The sequence below is a fragment of the Neodiprion virginianus genome, chromosome 4 (genome assembly GCF_021901495.1).
Source record: "Neodiprion virginianus isolate iyNeoVirg1 chromosome 4, iyNeoVirg1.1, whole genome shotgun sequence".
Lineage (NCBI taxonomy): Eukaryota > Metazoa > Arthropoda > Insecta > Hymenoptera > Diprionidae > Neodiprion > Neodiprion virginianus.
In genome coordinates, this window is record NC_060880.1 from 1,378,592 (window position 1) to 1,401,296 (window position 22,705).

General features: G+C 45.6%; 1 protein-coding gene across 2 annotated transcripts in view; it reads left to right on the forward strand.

Annotated features, from left to right (window-relative positions):
* LOC124303481 (uncharacterized) overlaps positions 1-22,705 on the forward strand; it is a 78,052-nt gene that overhangs the window by 24,053 nt on the left and 31,294 nt on the right. For both annotated transcript variants that reach the window (XM_046760731.1, XM_046760732.1), the window contains exons 2-5: positions 14,955-15,199; positions 16,435-16,661; positions 17,497-17,798; positions 17,892-18,169. In XM_046760731.1, the coding sequence (XP_046616687.1) occupies positions 14,955-15,199; positions 16,435-16,661; positions 17,497-17,798; positions 17,892-18,169 (1,052 nt within the window). The remainder of the gene's footprint in view (positions 1-14,954; positions 15,200-16,434; positions 16,662-17,496; positions 17,799-17,891; positions 18,170-22,705) is intronic.

Here is a 22,705-nt window from a genome sequence, read left to right on the forward strand (position 1 = left end):
CGTCACTCCCGCGCCTTTTTGCGAATATTTTATACCGACGTCCAGGCAATGCAGTCTTGGAGAATTTTTAACGACACTCGCGCAAGCGAGACCGTTGGCCATAAGCGCGCCTCCGGCCGGGTCAAAGGTCGGGCTGAAAGGAAGGATCAACCGCGGCGTCGAGACCCGGGGCCCGGGGCGAGGATAAGACTCGCCGCAGGCCGTAAGCCGAGTCAGGCTGTATTATCAAGGATCTGCAGGTCGTCGCCGACTTGCGACAGCCGCGTCAAACACATGTTACATCGCGCCACCAGGTCCCGAGTCTTCTTCACTTCCTCAACGTCCTTGGTCGGCACGAATCACTGTGAAACGAGTATTCAATTACCCACGCCGCACACTCGCTCATACATCCATATCTATATTGAAATTTTTGCGCCACGCCACCGACAAGACGGAAACAACTTTTCCACGCTCACTTGTATGCAGACTTCAGTGTTATATGCCTCCTAAAAATACGATGCACGTAAAACACATAGGTATTACACAACTATTCGGGAAGGGTAAAAAAAATTTACGATGAATTTGTAATTAGTTCAATCCTACGATAGTTCAGTGTATCGCCTAGAGTTATTCCAAGTTTGTTTTTTTTTTTTTATTACTATTATTGGGTTACCTGAAAGCGATAATAAGCGGAGACACTTGTTCGGATGGAAAGCATTCCAAATACTTTGTGAAACCTTTTGAACTGCTGAATTGTGAAGTCGGAGGGTTTTGGGAGCCTTTTTCTCGGGTCTAAATAAATGATGAGAAATGGAAGGTGGGCCGAAAACTGGCGGTTAGGCCCCTATTGCAGATAAGTTTCCCTGTTGGATACCGAAACGGAGTTGGAAGCGCCGCGACGGTTCATTAGCGCGGTATATCAGAGCCCGACATTCCTCGGGACGACCTTTCGACCGTCCGGGGTCATCGCGAGAGGGAGTTCAGGGTCCCGACCCAGGTAACTTTCGTGTATCGGGTGTCTCGAAAAATACATCAGCCATTTCACTTCTCCTACGGCTCGGCACGCGGGGCAGCAGCGTTTATACATATACATCAACGATTCTCATCTCCTCATCACGTCCTTCTGATCATGCGTAAGATAATTCCGTGCCTCTGAGCTAGCAGAAAAGTTGAGAATATCCTCGTCCACCACCGTATATGCATGCGCTTACGTCGCGCGCTAATTAATATCACTTCACACTTTCCCTACCATATGTGTTTACGCGTCCAACTATCCTCACGCTCCCTGAATGAAAATAAACGGAAAATTTCTAAAGCTGAAGGCTGTTGTTCGTGCTTCCACGGGGTTCCAAGACGGGCGTAATGAAGACAAGCTGGTATATCCGATTCACAACGTCTTTTAACAAATTTGTAATTAATCATGCCGCCATGTGATGACTAGAAGGGACGAGATTGGGGAAAAAGGGAATACTTGGGCAGAAGGAAATAATCGAATCTCATGGGCTGACCGTGTTTTGCTATGTTAACATAACTTGATACTTACTGTATATATCAGCGGATTTTTGGCACAAGTAGAATTGAGATGTCTTCTTTGATATTATTAATCACCCGTCATGTTCATCTCTTCTTATTTGCATATATAATTACGATAAATCGAGGAACATGACACTTGGGCAAAAGGGACGTGGAGTGATTCTTCAACTTTATAAGTTTGAAATTCTACTCTGTCTTTATGTTAGAAACCGTAAAGCTTTGGTAGGCTTGACTTGGTAGTAGCGCAAAAGTCGGATATTGCAACTCTTCGGAGACTGCTGCGTACTGCGAGAATGTATGAACACTAAATTGTTCGTTTAAAAAAGTGAAAAATTCCCCCTCGCCCCGAGTACAATTCAACACGTCTTGTTGATGCAGTCTGTCTAAATCGTGACATGCAGACGTACTTGAGAGTCATTAGAAGCAAATTTATGACTGCGAAGTATCTTGAAATATCATGCAGTCACCCAGAGGCGTCACCGACATTTTTGGTCAGGTAGTCAGGTAGTCGGCGGTGGTGAGAATCTGAGGAGGACCAGAGAATAAGCGACGACGTCGTCTGCTAATCCTCTTAACTCCTCAGTTTCATCCAGCTTGTCCACATCCACGATGAATAATGATTTGGCGCACGGTCTTCGCCACGCGGGTACAAGGGTGAAGGCGGCTGGTTAATGGAATGGTGGAATATGAGGAGAGGGCAAAGGTGGAAGGGAGAGTCGAGGTGCCGCGTGTCCTCCGAGCGACCCAAAACGTGTTTTCACTTCGTGTCTCGCCTCGTTCCTTACCTTACCTCACCTCACCTCACCTTTACCTACACAAATGTCTTCGCAGGCTGACTCTGAGATGAAGAAACGGCACAATAATCTGTTTCCAGTGAACTGGAACCGTCGATAAAAGGCTGCCAGTAAAACACGGAGCGAGCATTCGGGAAGTTCCTACCGCCGTGTAGGACTCACCGCACTTCACTCGTTTACGAAAATGGCGAAGCAATTTTTGCGATAGCTCGTACCAGCTACGCGGTGACCTGTGCGCTGATTGTGAACCAGCTAGGAAGGTATTCGTCTCCCGGTAGGAACGTCAGCGCAGCTGACGCAAAACGCGAAATGACACAGACAATTGGCAATGTGCTAGTGGTGGGTACCTGCAAAGATGACTCGTCGACCGGCTGCCAGTGGCGTCGGGTAGGCTACCATGACCTTCGGATGACCTATGGCAGCCTCGACCCTTTGTCGCCGTGACGACGCTTCTCACCGAGGAATAAGAAGAAACCCTCGAAGAAACCACTATAATAATCCATCTTGGTGAGTAGCCGCGTCATCGCACGAGGTGCAAGATGCAACGCTGCATGCCACGCTGCAACGGTGCCTTTTATACTCGGTTTCTCTTCGCGGAGCAGGTCTTCGAGTGCCGCAGGTACCTGCCGCCATCCTGCAGTCGGAAGTTACGATGGGAAGACAACGCTTCGTCCCTGTTTTACGAGCCGACATCTGTCCGATGCGCTCGCGAAATGCAACTCGGCATGACCTCGTGGCCGTTTTTCTCCGGCCGTAACCGGGGTCACCGTACCCACCTGGGGCCCTACGACGATTCTTGAGAATGTCGTGAATGTACGATTGAGACGTCGCGTAGTCGTCCGGTCCCGGTACTCGGTAACCAAAATTACCGGCCCTGTCAAGGATCCCGCGTCCCTCTTTCAGGCTCGCCAAGAGGCCGCCGCCATCTCGGCTCCTTCTTTATTTCCACCTTATAGTGTACAGGGGATCAGGTCCTCGACGGCGTCCCTTTGTGACTCCCGCTCGCGGATCTTCCAAACTTTCGTTCGGTAATTACCAGAGTTTTTAGTACATCCTTTTCTAACCGTTATCCAAGATCCCGGTAAAAAATATCCTTACTTTGCTTCCCGAGGACTGTCTCTTAATTCGCTTCTTCTTCTTCTTCTTCTTCTTCTTCTTCTTCTTCTCAACCTCTCCAGTTTCTTATTTTCTCTACCATGGGGGCTCGGACGATCACGATCCTGAAAGCCAAAAGCCATTTCTTTCAACTGTCGAGTATCAGGAAGTTTCTTTTCCGTGGTAACCGTGAAGCGGCTCTTTGTGTGCTGAAATGGACGGGGATGAGGTCTGTGAGGCGAAAAGTTAATGGTGAATTGTAGGTACGAGTTCTTTTATTAAAGTTTGGTGCGATTAACGCTAAAAATCAATCCTAAATCCATCAGGCTTTTAAATTTAGACTTGGAAAAGAATTAATCTAATTATAAGGGACGTTTTCTTAGAACTGTTATGCCACTCACAATAGTAAACAGTCGTTTCGCAATCGGAGTGAATTAGAAATTTAACAAATTAAATTAGTGAGCTACTCCACCATTCTCTAAATAGCAATCAGTGAACAGTTACTGATCAATAGTGATAAGTATACGAAACAGTGAATAGTAATCCAATGCAACATGCAGTAGAATGTTGCGGTGTATTGAATCGGTAAGATTGACACACCGGTTGAATCCGTAATCGAGCGATGAGTCGAGGCCACTGATTAACTCTTCGCTATTGCTGTCCGATAGAGATCTGTTTTACAGATTTGAAAAAAAGAAGATCCCAAGTTTTGCCGCTGCGTAGATTAAAGGTTGAACCACCGAACGTCGGCGAAAAGCTAGAATCTTTCAACCAGAGTCTGCAGGGTTGAGAGTCTTCCTTAATTGTTTAAGAACGTATGGAAGGTAACGCCGACCGAGACAATGGGAGCTAATCGGTTTGAGGAATGCGTTGCTTATTGGCTGGCACGAATGCGGCCCCCTTTTCGAGTCAGCAACTCGGCTGAGGAGGAAAACGACAGCGACAGCGACAGCGACACTGAATCGTCGTCGTCGTCGTCGCCGTCATCGTTTGACCTTCGCTCCAAACTCGGGGCGCGGCTACCTGGACGCCTGACACCGCGATGCTCCGCGCCGCCGCCACGCCAGTAATAAACACTTGCCGATCACGTGGCCGTGCCATTGTGTCGCACCTTCGCTCTTTTAGCTCTGTTCCCTGACACGTTCCCGCTATATCTCCGACTGTAAACAGCTGACGTGCTTTGTTAAAGAGCGCCTCACGCCCGGCCGACCCAAGGTCATTACGGTCGCATAAGAGATTTTAACGCCACGGTCCTACGGACGTCGGCGTCGTCGATACTATCCACTCCATTCGCTCCTAGTGCACTCGATTTTCATTATGCTGAATAACGGTTACGCTTTTTCACATGACCTTTTAGCGGTAAGTACCTACGACAGTTCACCATTTCAAATATTTACACAAATTAATGCAGAATGTCGGCAAAAAAAAATTTAGTGCTTTGCGGTATGCCGATCAAAGCGATGTATTCAAATGAACCAGGTCGTCGAACGAGTGGAAGGTATTACTAGCATCGTATTGCGCAAAAATAGCACAATATTGTTCATTTACATTGTTGGATGTATAACATTTTTCAATGTGGTCGCACATCTGATGGAAAGATTGTTTGAGAATTACGAATACGATTGTTCGTTTCCGAAACTAGGAAGTTCACAGGAAATAGACATCAATCTGGTGCCTGTAACAGGACGAATTTTCTTCAATTTTGTACGGTGTACTGTCCAATATAATGGTTCGAGGCAAGATCAAAAGTCAAGTACGATTTCTTGATGAAAACTTCTGGTTGGTTTATATGGAAACTACAAAAGAAATTGCGGTACTAAATGTAGAAGCTATTGATAGTTTTTTGGCAGGCAATTGACACAGAATAGAATCAATAAAGATTCCCTAAGAAATTGACTAAATTTTACGAAAGTATTGACTTTGCACGGTCTTCCGGGATTGAATCGATATACTTGGACTGCATAGTTGCCCCCGGATGTATCGGAAACGACGTGACGTCGTCTGAAAGGAAGCGACTCCGATACGGAAATACATCCGGCTCAGGTTCCTCATAAGTATGTTCGTGCCAAAGCAGCGACTCGAATATATCTTGGCTTCCGAATCTCTTCCTCGTTATCTTCTTCCATTTCTTATTCTTATTTGATCGATAATTTGTCAGAGACTGGCATATAGTGGCGCTAAAGATCTCGGTCCGTTTAGAGAAATTTGAGAATATCACCTTACTAATTAAATATCCAGTAAATGGCTACTCGCACCTTACGGTGAAAGCGTTCCGTTCACGTTTTCCGTGGCTTTGAACAGCGATCCCTGTCTTCGCTATCGTGACTGGTTAATTATGCCGTCCGGAATTAAACCTTGATTGAAAATTTCATCTCCGCAATCTAGTCCCGTAATGATTCATTGTTTAGATTTACATCCGTGATTGTTGAGAACGAGAAGATACGGATGCTTCGTCGACGAACGGAAAATACTTATCTTCAAAATTATTCGGAGGTCAAACCAGGGTTGGTATGCAGGGTCGTCGGGGCTACACGCGACATTCTTTGCTTTACTAATGTATAATATAATATAATAATCTATCCGAAGAAGCTTTTAACGCGGGAATAATTAATGCTACCCAAAACACATTCCCCGGCAATTATTATTCCTGTCACACAGCACTTCTTTTTTGACCCCGCGGGTCAATTCGTTTACCAAGAGGCTGTGCAGGATAATTTATGCTCCCCACCACACCGCCATTCGGCACCGTCTGGCTACTACTTCGGGTTCCTCCGATCACACTGTATTCGGCTACGTCCTAGCCGCACACCTATTTATTTCTGTATTTTATTTTATTTTATTTTATTCTATTTTCTTCCTCCTCTTCTCTCTATTCCTTTTTGTTTTCTTTTTCAAGTGTTTACTTCATAGAATAACCGGCGGAAGTTGCGCGTCGATTAACCGCGATGATGAACAAACTTTTTTCGGCATCAGAGTTCACCAACGTATTCGCTTCTATGATATGGTATTTAATTCAGCGAATTTAACGTAGAATAAGAAAAAGTACCTCCTAAATCTCTTCGTGCGTAACTGAAACCGGATTGTACGAATTCAGGTGGGTCGGCTTAAGCTGACGCCTTGCGTGGTGTATTCGTATGCGATTTTATTCAGATGCCTTGCACGCTCTTACGGAAGATTCTCGGCTATTTCGTCACATAGATACCTCGAGTCGTGACGAGTCGGAAAAATTAGCCGTCGAATATACGACGTGAAGGGTATGAAGCTTGTTACCGTTTACGAGAACTCGTATTTTTTTTGTAGCACGCCTATTACAGGCACGCACTACATATAATACGCACCGTAGGAGAGTATATGAATCAAATCTAGGAACCCGAATCCTCTATTTGCCTAACTGTATCGCAGCGCTGAATCTCCGCGGATGAGAGCTCTGCAGAAAGAAGAGGAACGAACGGGTGTCGAGAGCCTGTGTGTATACTCACCTGACGCCGAAGAAGTAGCACCTATAAATATGGGTTTAGGAGATGAGGCGGCGGGGCGTGATGATTTTGTGAACAAACTGCAGAAACTCATCTTCTTTTTCTTCATCTTTATCTTCTTCTTACCGAGGAGGAGGTATAAACGTCGCACCGGTAAACTAACACGTCAATAAATAAATAAAAACCGACGGTACAGTGTGGTAGGCAGGTATGCTTTTGCTGCTGCTACTTCTGCTTCTGAGCACGACCTCCTCCTTTGCTTGGTGTGATCGTAAAGTAAATTTCGTCGTTGAATCGCTCCCGATGATGCGGCGGTGGCAGTCGAGCTGCATCACGTGCGTCTTCTGAAAGCCGCGGACGTGTGATAAAAAAAAATATATAAAATAAGAATAATAATAATAAATAAAAGGAAAAAAAGATACGAAGGGAAATAAAACACACGAGTAAAATTGTTTGGAAATAGATGTGCGAGAAATTGAACCAACAGCCTGAGCATTGTTCGCCCCGTACCTCGCTGCACCACCCCGGCGATGGACGGACGTTCTGGTCGGACCGATTTGGTGGACGCCTTAGAAAACCTTCTCTTCTCTTCGCGAAGGTACACCCAGGGTGTGAAATCTCGTAACGACGTGTTAAAATCAACTAACATCGCTCACGTGTTACAGCTATCGTTAACAACGGTAAGCCTCTTATAGATTGCTACACCTTTCTCTTACCATTACTAACTGGCTACAAAGCAGAACTCATTTGTCGTCTCGGTACCGCCGTGGAACTGCGCCTAAGGGGTCATCTTACGTCTTGGTCCAAGTAGGTACGATTGTCTGGTCGCATTTTTCGACATTGCGCCAATAATACTCGAGGAACGCGGTAGGATTGCCGTGTATTCGGACTGAGCTCGAAAACGTCGACTTGTCGATTAAAAAATTCGAATTAGGGAGTCTCGTGCGGAGTTGATCGGAATCGCGTACGTAATTAATTCGTCGGTCCCGTTTTCCGCTACCACAAAGTTTTCCCCGTGTTGAAAAGTCTGCACGCCAGCCGATGAAACGTGCGTGTTTCACTGTGCGCAATAGAGCCATTTTTGTACCCAGGACATGTACCTGTGCTTGAACGGCTTTTTAATTAGGTACCCACTTGTGTTAAAGTCGACCAAATGAACGAACGAACGAACAAACCAACTCCATATAGAAGCGGCGGTAGCTACACGGCTGGTGGTGGTGGACTAGCCCGAACACGTTCAGCAAATATCATAACCGTCGGAGCTTTCGACTCCTGGTTATAGTAGTCCGTCGAGTTATTTGCTTGCCCGACGCGGGCTTTGCCCTGTGAATATTTGACCAGCCTGAAAAACGGTATGGAATGGATCCCGTGTGTAATACTCATCACCGGCTCTCCGCATATGTTGTGCCACGTTATACTTATATTTGTATGCGAAACGTAGATCATGCCTGCATCTGTACGAGTTGACGGCGTGTTCTAATGCAGGCACCCATTTGCCTCTGTGTTCGTTCGTGTGCGTAAGCAAATATGCATATACGAATTATGTACGCCATATAGTGCAGTGTGTAAGTATATTACGCACCTGTTCAAGTATACCAAGTATACCTAACTGCGATCAAGTATTATGTATGTACACGTCTGTCGAGAGACGGATAGCAGGCAGAGAGACCGGGTGCTGCTGCGGAGTAAGTATAAGAAAAACACCGAGTCGTAAGCCCTGCAGAGTTACGTAGAGCCAGTGACAAACGACCCAGGTGTCATTTCTCTGATTTCGTTGCCCACGGCTCTCGATTTGCAGCGAGTATGACCGCGACGGATACCGCAAGTAACGTTCGTATCCGAAAAGACACGAGTACCTGTATCCGACATCTTTTATCCTCGCGTGGCGCGATGTCGTCGACACTGCGATTCTCCACTCTGTGGTACGCGTGATTATCACTGAGCTTACGTAGCTCCAGAATTTTGCAGTTTGTTGGATACCAGCTGCCGTGTGCGTACCCGAAGCTATAATCACGGTTCAATCAACCCCGCATGATCTCCTCGTCTCGTCGGCAGCTGCTGCACCGGCAGGAGTGACCGCAAACTACGAAGCGGATCACAGGAACGTCAGTTGAACGAGTATCGCTGAGTGGCAAGTCGTGTCGCGTGCCCCAAGGGCCGACCTTTTTGTGCCGTTTAATTGCGATCCCAAGTTACCCGCGTTGTTATCTCACCCTGCTTCGGACCGGGTGCAGGTATGTCTTGCTGCTGGATCGCAAGTCGCGCTTCTTCTCCATCCTCCGTAGCAAACACACTGTCTCCCTTCTTTCTCTTTTCTTTCTTATCCTCGTTCTCTCGACGAGTGAATATATCAAATCGCAGACCCGTTGCTGCCGAAGGAGAAAAGGGGAAAGAAGAAAATCAATATGAAGAAGAAGAAGAAGAAGAAGAAGTAGAAGCACACGTGGACAGATGAAAGAGGAATTGCAATTTGTTCGGTTTTCCAATATATCTAAGAAATGGAGGAAGTAAAAAGGAAGACAAGATTCCGTCCCATTCAATGCGTTTCGACATCCGACCTGACGTGTGTTATATTCGTATGACATACCTCCTCTACACACGTATAATACATTACCAACTTTACGGATCTTATTACATATGAACTGCCGACAGACAGCTGGACGACGATGTCGAACAGCGTTGATGGGAGTAAGCAAAAGAAGAGCTTTGCCACGGTTGACGGACTATGGCGTTGAGGGTCCGCTTCTTCTAACCACGAACCAACCTAATCGTTGATTCCGTACAAGGCGTGCCTTAAGCCTACGCGGTTATTTCTAGTTTACACACGCGCACACACACACCGTACACAAATCGCCCCAGCAGCTAACCGATTTTAAAAATATATTTATCTCGAGTTTTTTTCCCGCGTTTAGGTCTACACGATGTGCATACAGCTACGCATATTATCGCCTTTTATGCCCATTTACGAAAAACGCTTCAAGAAGGACTGAAAAATCCTACTAAAGTGACTCGAATTTTATTCAAATATTTATCGTTCAGACGAATGTCCCCTCGTTCATCGGGATAACTTTGTGAACCATGGGTCGAAAAGTTGAATGATTTATCACATCGTCGATGCTGGCGCGAGTATTTCCGAGTGACTTGTTCCCGTTGTAACTTTAATGTGACTTGTAACCGAAACGACGGAGTGTTGACCGGCTGCTGGTGTAATTTTGGGTACGACGTGTCCTCGTACCTTGTATATCTCATACGCGGGTACCTGCATATATACGAAACGCGGCAATTATCGTCATCGTCATCGGATTCTCTGACCAACACGCGGCCATCGATACCTGTACCACAGTATGCGCAGCGACGCGTTATCGCTTGTGCAGGTTGTCTGCTCGTTAAAATTATTCAAATATCGATGCTACCATTCGATAACCATTCACGCTCTTACGTTCGACCACGCGTCTTTCCTCGATCTCTCCCGTGTATGCCAACGCCGATCGGACAGGCAAACCTTCCGTGCGACGACGACTGCCACGCCAACGCTCTCTGATACTTATATTTCGAAGAAAAAAAAAAAACGTCAAAAACGATAGAAGGAATTTTATGTACGGACTGACGCGAGGGAAAATCATGAGCGGTAAGAGAAGAGTCGACTTTGACAGCTGATGAGAAAAATAGAAGATGTTCATTGACGATAAATATCGTGTAGCGGAATCGGATCAACGGTCAACTAACTGGAACGAACTTTATGCAAACCGAGTATTCGTTAACCTTGTTCGAAAACGGTAATTTTATCGTCTTATACGGTATAAAGTATGACCTACGACCCATCGTCAATTTCTGACGATCACCACAGCAAAGTGATTACCCGACTTGACCGAGCGGCCATAAATTTTTCCGATTTGTCAAAGCTATCTTGATCGCCATGCGAGCACCATGGTCAATCTGACGCACACCTTGCAGCACCCGCGGGCGGGGGGTGCCATTTTACGACAACAACAATGCCCGAAGGGGCTGCATTCCCGCCTCCAGCAAACTCCGAAAAGACGGTGGAGATAGCTGGTTGGGTTATCTTTGGCGAAGGAAGGCGCCAAGGTGCGCGACCTGATAAGATCGCCGACGGAGTGCAGTTTCGGCTCTGAAGGTAGGGGAGTTCGCCTTGCTCGGCGAAGATTCTGCGCCGTTAACGACTGCCATAAATTATCGGATGTATTCCGAGCGGCTACCGGACACTGACCTTTGTCCCTCTTTCGGATGAATACAAAGCGGGAAACCACCGCAAAGCTACACGTAACACTGGGCAATCGCTGCGGCCAAGAATTACGGGTAATACCGATCCCTCCATTTATTGCCAACATAAATCCTCCCATCCTAGCGCCACTTGTCGTGGATTCCTTGCACAGGATCCTTGAACGAGGAGTGCGCGTTTGTTCAGGGATCAGGGCGGCTGTGTCAGCTCGCGGAACTTTGAAACGGTTGGTCAGGTCTTGGTAAATCGATTGGCGATTCGATCGATTCCGATCACGGTCCGATGGAATGCGAAGAGATATGGTGACGTTTAATTTTTCTTCATTTCTTTAACTTTCTTGATCCTTGTCATTCAGTCGTGGGACAATTTTATTGAACTTCTTGCAACCGAAGTGTTTTTTTTTTTTTTTTTTCACCATACACGGAATTTCATTGAATAGCTTGATCGTTCATCGTGATTGAAATTTTTATCACCTAGTATATTTTTGTCGAGCCGTTCCTAGAAGAGGTTACAAAAATTTTCACGTATTTGGATTGAGGAAGAGAGAGACAGAGAGAGAGAGAAAGAGAAAGAGACAGAGAATTAACGCCACGTGTTAGTTTACTACGCAAGGATTATGTCCACCGGGGCGAAACGTTCCTAACAACCTCGGAAGGTTTACGACTCCGAATTACTGCCCAATTATGGAAATTCGTACCGGCTAATGAATCCGTTTCTGCCACCTCGCATTCCCCACGAGAAGCATATAATTTTTTTCATCTATGTACGGATGATAACTTACATAACGAGAAAATTTGATTATTTATCCATTCGTGGATCGATCTCGCAACCTTTCCGAGCTTCTCGTTTCGTTCTCTTCCTATTTCTCTCTCTCTCCCTTCTTGGTGAAATCTATATTTTATTTGATTGGAGAAAATATACCTCTCGTTTCGATTACCGGCTGCATGAAAAAGAGTGTGACGACGTCGAGTGGATCTTTGAGTAGGCGCGGTCGCGTGTGGTGCGCAACAAGAAAGACGTCGGATATACCGAAGTAGCTACCATACAATCCCACGCAAGTTGTGTTCGGGTAATACGAGGTGTGTTTAACCGAAACGTGCACCTGCTATTAACGCTATTTAAATGATATTCGGGCTCATTGCGAACGTGACTATAGAACCGATGGATGCCCGCCTAGCACCACTCGGCGACTTCACTGGTTTACCCGCGCGTGTGTATCCGAGAGCTGGTGAAATAATCATAATTATTCTTCACCGTTCCGAGGAGCCACTTTGTACGTAAATAGTTTAAACATCTTGTCGTCTTGCAGTGCTACTCTGCAACTACTTGCCAGTTGTCAACCACATCGAACTCCCGGATGAGTATGAGAGAGTTAAGTAAACAGGTGACAAAAAACTATGACAAATAAGTCCACCTGCTTTACGCGGGACAGGTTTTTGAAACGTAGACAAGAAGGAAAGAGAAAAAATTATTTCAAAACATTTTCGCTGTTCATCCCTATAACTGATTCAATTGAAATATTCAAGTGAAAAAGCGTTCACTGAGGAGACTTGCTTGCGTAATTAGTTTTCTGGGCGAACTCAGGTTCTCAGACTTGTTTTAGTTTATTGACAATCAACAATTCATAGTAGTTCTAGGTATACAAAAATCTACCAATCATAATATTTGGAGTAAATAACTCAATGTTATATGAACACGTAGGTATGTGAAGTTTTTACAATTAACCAGTCACGATAAATACTGATGAAAACTTGTGCAGCGATGATGATTAGGTTACGAAATTATTGTGTGGGTACAGTACAAGTTTATATTTTCTGCGTCAGGCGTATAAATCTATACTTTGGGAATTTTTGACTGCTGAAAATTTCATACATGCCACCCATGCAGTATCATCCGCGATGTAACAGTATATAGTATTAAAATACACCTGACCGGGGTGAAAAATAAAGCTGAAATTTTAATGCGTGAGTGAGATATCCAAGAGAGATACGATTTCATTTCTTTCTTCGCGTACCGCGGCTGCGGACATTGGATCCTGATATAATGTGAAATAAGAAGAAGGAGAAAGCAAAGTGATGAAAAATGAAGAAACGAATGGGAAAAAACGAGTGAAAAGCACTAAACCAACTTTACGCGCTGCGCAAGTTTATTGCCTTGTGAGACTTCGAGCGTGCGCGCCTTCAGGCGTCGCCGAGGATGCAGTTTTTTAGTTTTATAACAGGTATTCAGGTGCCTGTACTGTACACGCAGTGTAACAGCGTCTGTCATACTCTCCGAAAATCTGATTACAGCGAGCGAAGCTCTCGGATTGAATTTTTTAATTAGGTGCAGGGCTTATTCACAAGTGCCTAGTAGTAGTCAATCGGAAAACGCGGTGCGGAATGAGCGCGGTTTATATCTTCATTTCAGAATATACTATATTACCGCATGCGTGTACGCGCGAGAAACCAAGAAGATCGGCAAAGCGTGTAACGAAGGCCTTCGAATAATTAGGTTCTATTTTATGCGGTGGTATTTTATCCACTCGTTGGCTCATATTCCCCCGCGTGGAGACATTTCCTTGTCATTTATTGGTTTTTAGGTACACGCTCGTCCGTTCATTATACACGCGCATTGCATCCATGGGATACGTGTAGGTACGTACGAAAAAGCGAGTAGAGAACGAAAGAAGGGAGGACAAATTTACAACCGACAAGATTTTAATTACGGTAATTACCCGCGGTGGGAACTTGATTCTGATCTTATTCCTTTGCGCACGTATATTGAAAAACAAACGCAGGCACAGAGACTCACACACACACGAGTTGAAACCGAGTCGTGCGCGGTATTAGACGTTAGAAATGTACACACGCACCCGGTCTTACCAATATATACGAGCATGCGCACTTCGTATACTTAGTACTTCGCCGATTAATTATCTTTAGAAATTGTCACTGTAAAATTAATTGACTTCTGCATCTCCGAGGCATGATGTTTATACAACTTCAGACCGCGGACTCCGAATGCCTTGCTTATCTTTATCTTCGAGTAGATAATAAACTTATTCTCATATGTACGCGTCCATGCTGTACCTTCCTTACGATCCAGCACCTCCGACATTTCTGCTATCTGATTGTCAACCAGGATCATTCGAGTTCTATGCTCAGTCGCGATCGATCTCAGATATATTGTAGGAAATGACAAACAAAAAGAAAAGACAGAGCTGTAGAATTTCTTTTTACCTTAGAAATTCAAGAAAGCTCGCGGCATTTTTGTCCGTAAAGTGCCCTGTATTTGAATCTCTCGGAATTTTTCGCTTCTGGAATGAATCTCATGGATAAGCAGGAAGTGGACTGATCGACAGAAGGCATTGAAGGTCGAAATATGCGGCGCAATAATTAGATACACGTAAACTCTAACCACAAGGCGACCTCTGGATACCAATAAGCGGTCGTTTCTTGCCAACCAAGATCGATACTCAACGACGACGACGGCAGCGGCCATTCGTTACAGTTTGTAATCATTCGAGTCGAACGGTCGACCATATTTTCACTGGTGCATGACGATCCGCACTGCGGTATAACTCTGCTTCGGAAATACACAGCATCAAAGAATTCAGAGCGATGTACACGGTACATCTTCCTCAACGGTAGTCAATCTCCTTGTTCTCATGTATTATAATGCAAGTATGACGAATGAACAGAACCAGGTTTTGACATGTGGAAACTCAAAGCCAGCTTGAACGAAGCTGTGCGACGGATGACTGCAGTTGGAAACGTGAACGATTCTGTCCCCTCCTCACTTTATCCTGCGTCCAGCGTAAAATTAGCTGCAATTAAGGGTTTTTTATCGTTTCAGGTGAGGTGGCGGGTGAGACCGTATCCTCGGGTGGCGGTACTCGAGTTGGGGACCGCGGTGAAGCGGCCGATCTAGCGACTCACACGGAGACGAACGACGGTGACACCCTGGCTGCTAACGCAGCGGTGGACGGCAGGGACGCCCGGGGCGGCAGCCCTCAGGGTGCGCACCTTTCTGGAGCCGCAACCCCCAGGCCGCCTCGAGGTCGCAGGCGGCAGAACCAAAACGGACTCGACACCGCTCAGGTGAGAAAACTGTGCTCCAAGTCCATCAGGATTGGTCAAGTCAAACCCCACGATAGTCCACCAGAGGCTGGTGATCGTGCATTAATTTTTGTGCCAGATTTTTTACCCCCAGAATATTCTTTTCATATACTTTTCAGACTTATTGACAGGCCGTTCGAAATCTGGTTTACAGGCTTCTCACTCACAAGGAAGGTATCCTAGGTCGATCTCTCTGATTTAATTTTTTTTGGAATTTTTTTGGCACGTATTTGTTTTTATCTACTATTAAACACACTTTAAGGGGGTGAAAACGATCCCCAAAGATGGGCACCCGATGGGTTGATCTCTTCATGTGGTAGACGGATTTGAATCAAACCAACGCTGTAATGTTGCTATTCATAGAATCTACCGGCTATTCATATCAGTAAAACATTTCAGCGTTGGTTTCATTCAAATCCATCAAGTGCATTAAGCAATCACCCCGTTGAGTATCCATATTTAGGGGTCGTTTTCACCCCCTCCAAGTGTTTAATGGCAGGTAAACAAAAAAAACGTGTCACATAGTTTTTACTCTAATACGACACGTTAAAAAATAAATCCAATCGGCAAGATCATGAGATCGACATGGAATACCTTCCTTGTCAGACCGCTGCGAGAGACGAGTAACGATTTGTTTGTTTATTCTGTTGTCTTTTCTGTAGAGTGTGTTTGTATTGTACACGTAGAGAGACTTGCAATGTGTATTGTGGAAAGGACAGTATGTGCACTGAGTGGAAGCAGCGTCAGCATCAGCGTCAGCATCAGCAGCAGCATTATAAGAAGAAGCGAGACTTGCGCGAGACGCTTAGTGTCACGGCGGTGTTGCCCGCGAGGAGTCAACTGTTACGCCACACGCTGCCTTCATTACCATATCTCAGATGCAATCTGTTCGTAGGATTAATGCTAGGAGATATTTCCCTGCTTCTGACTATGTCCGTGCATGTATGTGCTTACCTACCTTGAGGTCTTTCTAAGTGAATCTAGACAGAATTTACCCTGTTACCGGTAGACGGCTGTCGGATAACGTCGGATTATCAACGAACAATAAGTCTAATCTCATGTGCCGGATAAGCATGGCGCTGTGTTCAACGCGTGTCCAATAATCGCCTGAAATTTTCCACCACGGTCCCTATTTCTTACGATTTTTCTTCTTCTTCAACTGATTTTCCCTTTCAAGCGTGAGTAGATGACAACGGGGCTTGAATTTTGTATTACAGGTAAAAACGGAGCGGCTAACACCCGACAATAATTCGACGTCGTCAAGGAGCGTGACCCCGCTGTCGCTGAGTCATCCAGGTACGCCTCCTAATGCGACGTCACTCGGGGGACCGGAAGGCCCCCAGCCTCCGCACCATCTCAAGCACATGGAGCAGATGATGGGCAGAAACTACAGCGACTTCATGAGGAGTCTCGCAGCGAAGTACAATAACGCCCATCCGAACGAGTAAGCGAGACACACAAGTTATATTCTTATTATCTTTGTCTCTCATTAACTCGTTCGGAGAGTCTTTCAACTTTGGATAAACAGTAATAACAGGCTGAATTATTACGAATTATTTAAATACTCGTTTTCATTCGTTGAGACTTTATTAATCTAGAGCCAAGATCTGCGACGATTTGTCACATTGGGAAAACTGATATATATATATATATATATATATATACACATTTGTGTATACATCGATAAATCGTGATTGTATAATATAGCTATATCGTTGAGAGATACACGTGAAAAAAGAATAGAGCAAAACAAAATTCAAATTATCCGACATACCCGTTTACCGACACGACGAGGCGAGGTGACAAATCGGGTTTCTCGATCTTATCAGTGGTCTGCACAGTTGGTGACGCCTAATTCCACGGTACAAATATTGTACACATGCATTACACACATATCGCGCGTTGGCCGGCTAGGCGTCGCACGGCTGAACCGTGTCGCACGGGTTTATAATTTCATAATTCGTTCGACAGTGCGCGATCGTATCTGTGAGGCGATATAGCTGCGAGGTACGAGAGACTCGTAGGTACAGATGAAATGTGTGCCTAACTGCACGTAACGCGTGTCTGTAACCGGCAAAGAATTTCAAATGATCGCCAAACGATCACGCAATGGTAATTAGAAAAATTGGAATATCTGTCCACACCTCGCCTGTCGCATTCCGCACGCGATATAAAACGCGTTCCGTGTACGCGCAGCATCGGGAATCTGTCATCGCGGAAAAACCTGTCGTATCTCCTTGCACACATCGTGAACGAGAATATCTTTTTCTCTCTTTCAGCTACTTCAGCACCCCGAGAAACGGGTTTACACCCGGTCTCGATCCGAGGTTTCCGGCTTTCAAGGCCGGATCAGCGCCATTCGTGGGCCTCATGGCACCCCTGGTCGCACCTCAGCCACAAACCGTCCCGACGACCTCACCTCTGTCGAATAACGACGCGAAAGAGCAGAAGCAGGAAACAGTGTTCAACAATCCAGTCTTCCCAGCGATGCTCGATATGTCCTCGACGCAGGCCCTCATCCACATGGTCAGGACCGCCAACGCGGCGCAGAACGTAGCCGAGCTCGAGACTTACCTGAAGGGTGAGTGCCTATTTTTTCTTGACTTGCCTTTGGTCACCTTTCTCGATATCGGAGTTCTGAACCCGTCCTCTTCGCATTTGTCCCGATCACCAGGAGCTAACAAGAGGGACGCGGCTGTGACGAGTCCTCTCGATCTCTCAAATTCCGGGGGATTCGCACCCCGTAAGAGACAGCGGACTGAAATTAAGAGGCCGGAAAGCGTCTCGCCCAAGCCAAAACCAGCCCAACGTACCAGCACACCGCCACCCGTCAGGTGTCCATCATTGTGCGGTCACATGCCTTGCGGCGATGGTCAGTCCGTCAACAGGTGGTCCGTCGACGATGTCGTCAACTACGTCTCGTCCATCGATATATGCTCCGAGTATGCCCAGGTGAGTTTCTCCACCACTATTATCTTAGCTATTCTTGTTCCTAACATTCCATGAACTTCGCATGTCACGCGTCGACAGACAACCTAAACGTTAACCACCGACTGTATATACAGCTCGACTACTTTGCACTTACTAGAAATCAGTCCAAGTCCCCATGGTGTGATCAGTAGTGTGCGTCGTGGAAAATCGCGATTACTGTTACGGCTATGCGGACGATATTTCGATTTATCCTCGATCGGGGAATAGGCAGTACTCGATGCAGCTGCGGAGTAGGTATTTCAGCGCATAAAGTAGTGCCGCGGGTATAGACACATCAGTCAATTGGACAGGAGCAGGAAGACGTACGGGTCCATTCCGTCGACGTCGCGGTCCCAGGGAGCGTTGTAATGACCCTGCTGCATGCAGTGGGGACTTGCAGCGATGCCTTCAACATCCCGACGTGTTCTTACCTTCCGGACACCTCGGATACACGAGACTTAGTCCCCGACTCGCTTTCTCTCGAACATACAGGGACCTCGGCATAGCGAGATTGTACCGGTGAAATTTCCCTGTCGTCTAGGTTCCATGCATGCGCCATATATAACACGCGCCGCAGTCGGCTGCCGCATGTGCAGAAATTGTGATACAGTTTTTATTATCGGTTTATTCGCGGTCTTTCGTGCTTCGGTTGTAACAAAAGTAAGAAAATAGCAAGAAGAAAAAAACGAACTTATTTCTGTGGCAGATACTCTGCAGTTTAAAGACGTAGACACGACGACATGATAGAAAATACGGAAATAAAGAGATTCGTTGGTTGACTGTTTGACACATGTTTTGTAAGGTTGAACATTGCCCAGAGAGTTGAAATCGCGCCTTGGAAAAGATTGACAGCTCTTACGGTAGTATGGTATCAATTTATTTGCAAATAGACGCGAAGAAAATTGAGGAAAAAAATTAATGTCAAAAGTACAAGTCATTTCCGTTTTTGAAATGAAAAAGTTCTGGAAACTCTACACTACGCATCCTTGCAGGTATCATCTGCCCAAGTGACACATTAGGCTATTCGTTGTAATTAGGTATGCTAATTAGACAATTTAACGGGACACGTGCTAGGCCGATAAAATTTACGATTAAGAAAATAGATTTTTTACCTGATAAAATCTGGCATAAACATATGCGTTGAGAATCGTCGCTTGGTTGCGAATCGAAGCGTGTTAAAATTCGTCCATGAACATTGTTCATCGATCGTTATACACCATTACCGAGAGTTTCTGAAGTCAGCCTGAAACGTGTCTCACCAATACTGTGCAATACTCGCCAGAGATAAAAAAATATCTCAATTGTTCATTTTACTCGAGTTTCCCCCTGTGGAGGTGTTTGTAGGATAAGAGAACTGAGCCCCGTCACTTTCTCGGATACCGTTGCATGCGGTCGGTGTTATATTTAATCGCGGAGCACCTGGTCGGTCTGCGTCCTTGTATTGTCACTCGAAGAAAAAAGATATTAGGTGAAAAAAAAAGAGGGGAGAACAACAAAGACGTCGGCACAGAGGTTCGTGTAGCACAACGTGTAGCCAATCGGTTGCGTGATCGCGCGTGTATAATAAAATCTATTCCACGATGTGTGGATACTTGGATAGCTTGTAGGGGGGGTTACACAACCGATCTATCTCGAGAGGTTTATACCCACTCTCAGCACCAATGTGACGACTCGAACGGAGTCTCGAGTTCGCTTCAATCCACTCCACTCCGCTCGACTCTAGTCGAGCGAGAGATCCAGTTAAGGATTTTGTCTACTAAATCAAGTCTCGCAAGATTCAACTTTCCCCGCCGTGGTTCATCCCGTCGTATATATACGTATGTATGAACGTATATACATACTTACTAAATAAAACTTGAGAATTGTGCAACGGTCTGCTAAACTCTTCTCTTCCTCCTACCGTCATCTCCGCTAAGATAATCTCTTCGGGCGACATTGCGCTTCTACCAAACCCTGCTTCACGCTACTACCTATCACGGATTTCCTGTCCAAAGTCCAAGAAACATTCTCTGCTGATGCGCGAAAAGGTTATTTTTCATTTTTTTGAAAAACACATTTTTTACATCCAGCAACTTTTTTTTACGTTAAATGAACGGCTTAGACTCCTCAGATCATTATTGAGGGTTACCAAATACAGATCGGGGTACTTGAAGGAAATGGTTTCATTATCGTTTTTCATTGGAATCAATATTGAGCAAAGACGTGTAACGAAGTTCCGTAATTGAGAAGCTAAAAAGCGATAGGATATCAAGGTGCGCCACCGGGTACGCTTTGACGGTGGAAAAGGGTTTCAATTCCGTATCCGTTTCTCGGCCTCTTCCCATACGAGTTCGTCCCGTTCGTTGGGTGATCGACTGGCGCACGTCGCGTAGGGTATACCTACCCATACTTTCTAACGAGCAAGAGCAGAGCATGATCTGAACCAAGTTGACCTCTTGTTACATCGAAGTTAACATGTAACACCTTCACACACGTACCACACTCTGCAACGGGCTTGCCGCAGCAATCAATTAATCATTAATAAGCGATAATCGTGAGTCGAGACAAAGCACGACGCTTTGCATTACATTGCATAGCATCGCATCGCGGCAGCCGATGGGAAGAAAATATTCATTAGCCGATTTCAATACTATATCTACACCTCCATTCCTCTTCTTCATCATGGACCGAGCTCATCTTGCTTTCGTCCGATTAATTCGGCTGACCTTGGAGGGTCCTGGATACCGAGCTTGATTGCAAGTACGAATTGGTCTTGGACCACCCTTGGTAGTAATCTGAAGACCTTCCGGGTGGTCCGCAGCTTCCTGTAATTTACCGAGAGAGAGATACCTTTACTCGGCACCACCGGGCCACCGGGCTAGAAGCTGATGGAGCCGCCACGGTGTGTGGCAGTAATAATCTGATTGTTAGCTAATCGTAAGTTTCGAGGCGAAGAAAACTGAGATTACAGCTGTGTTTAATATAATGCAAAGCTAAATGCTAAATGCAAAGTTTTTGCGGTGAATTTTTACTTACATAATTGCGAAGAATCTTGATCAACTATCGCCTGCTGCACTAGCACGTGCCACTGCACGTATCATCAAAAAAAAAAACAAAAAAAAAAACGCAACATCTTAATAATATCGGTTTCTAATTTTTGGCCTATGTAAATCCGAATAAGTAGAAAGCGGTATTTCCTCATGTGAATGGATTTTGACCACTACTTTGGCGGCCGTTAATGGTTCCTGATGGAGCAGCGCGTGGTCGGTCATCGGTCAGCGATCGGCGGGCCTGGTTTCCTCCTAACCGTGACTACAATCTCGTCGCTGGGACTAATTGGTCCGTTCAGCCACGTGCGCGCTTTCTCTCTTTCAACCGGCTTCATCTCATCATCTGTCAATAATCCGATGTCTATCAAGCCTTCAATCGATCGTTTCAGGCAAGCATCAACTATTCTTGATATTGCGCAAGCCGATTAGAAAAAAATATTCTGGATTCCCCTGATTCTTCCACGCTTTTTTCTATCAACTCTCTCTATGTTTGATTTCATACGCCATTCCATTTTGCTCTGCACTGTTACACTTGTGCTCACTAAACGTTGCGTACTCTTCTGCAATCGTACAATGTTCTTCGGCGAACTTGCCGCGGTCCTAATTTCCTAGTGTATAACTGTTATATGTACGCCGATACGAGATAGATAATGGTAATGAGCTGTAGATCGTGTTCCCCATCCTCGAGCCATCACTCACGTTTTCATACTCGTGGTTGCTTCACGATGACTCCTCCATCGCCAGCTGGCGGTGAGTCGTTTTCACTGCAACGCCATTATGCCGCGAGATCAGCCACGATCATATGCTCTGCTACGTATAACCCACACATGAACCAGCTGGAAGATATGCACCATTGTTATACCGAGGGCCGCAGTAATGACCAGGCATGGAATCACATCGGTGATGAATGTCATAGCCCGAGGTTAGAAGTAACAATAATCCGAATGAATTATCACTGAATCCGAGAGATCGTTATAAATTGGTGCCATATATTATTAGGAAGCTTTTTCCAAATACGCAGAGTTTCACGTCCGGGATTTCTTTAAATGATTATACAATTCAAGGGTGAAAACCGGGGGAAGAGGAATGCTCGTAATCACTTTAAAGATTGCGTCTGGTGCTCATCACTCGTATAACTTCTTGTCCACTTGCAGTAGCTTACCCGGATAATTCCACTATCCAAAGAAGTGTTTCCATTTCACACTTCGTTCACGCGACACAAAGGATGTTTTCCTTCTGCTGAACCATCTATTGTTTGACGTAAAAACTCCGTCAACTCGCGCATTGTGCTCATGTCAACCCCTGTCTCCACTGTCTTCCTGAATCGAGTCCCATACACTGGCCATCAAACGATACTACGGCCAGCACTGTGTCATCGTTCAAGCCTGGAGGCCGGCACGCGATTAGAAATTTCAGATACAGATATTCTGAGCTGTTTATCTCGATTCGTTTTTCAGATTTATTACTTTTATCCTAATTATTCTCCTTC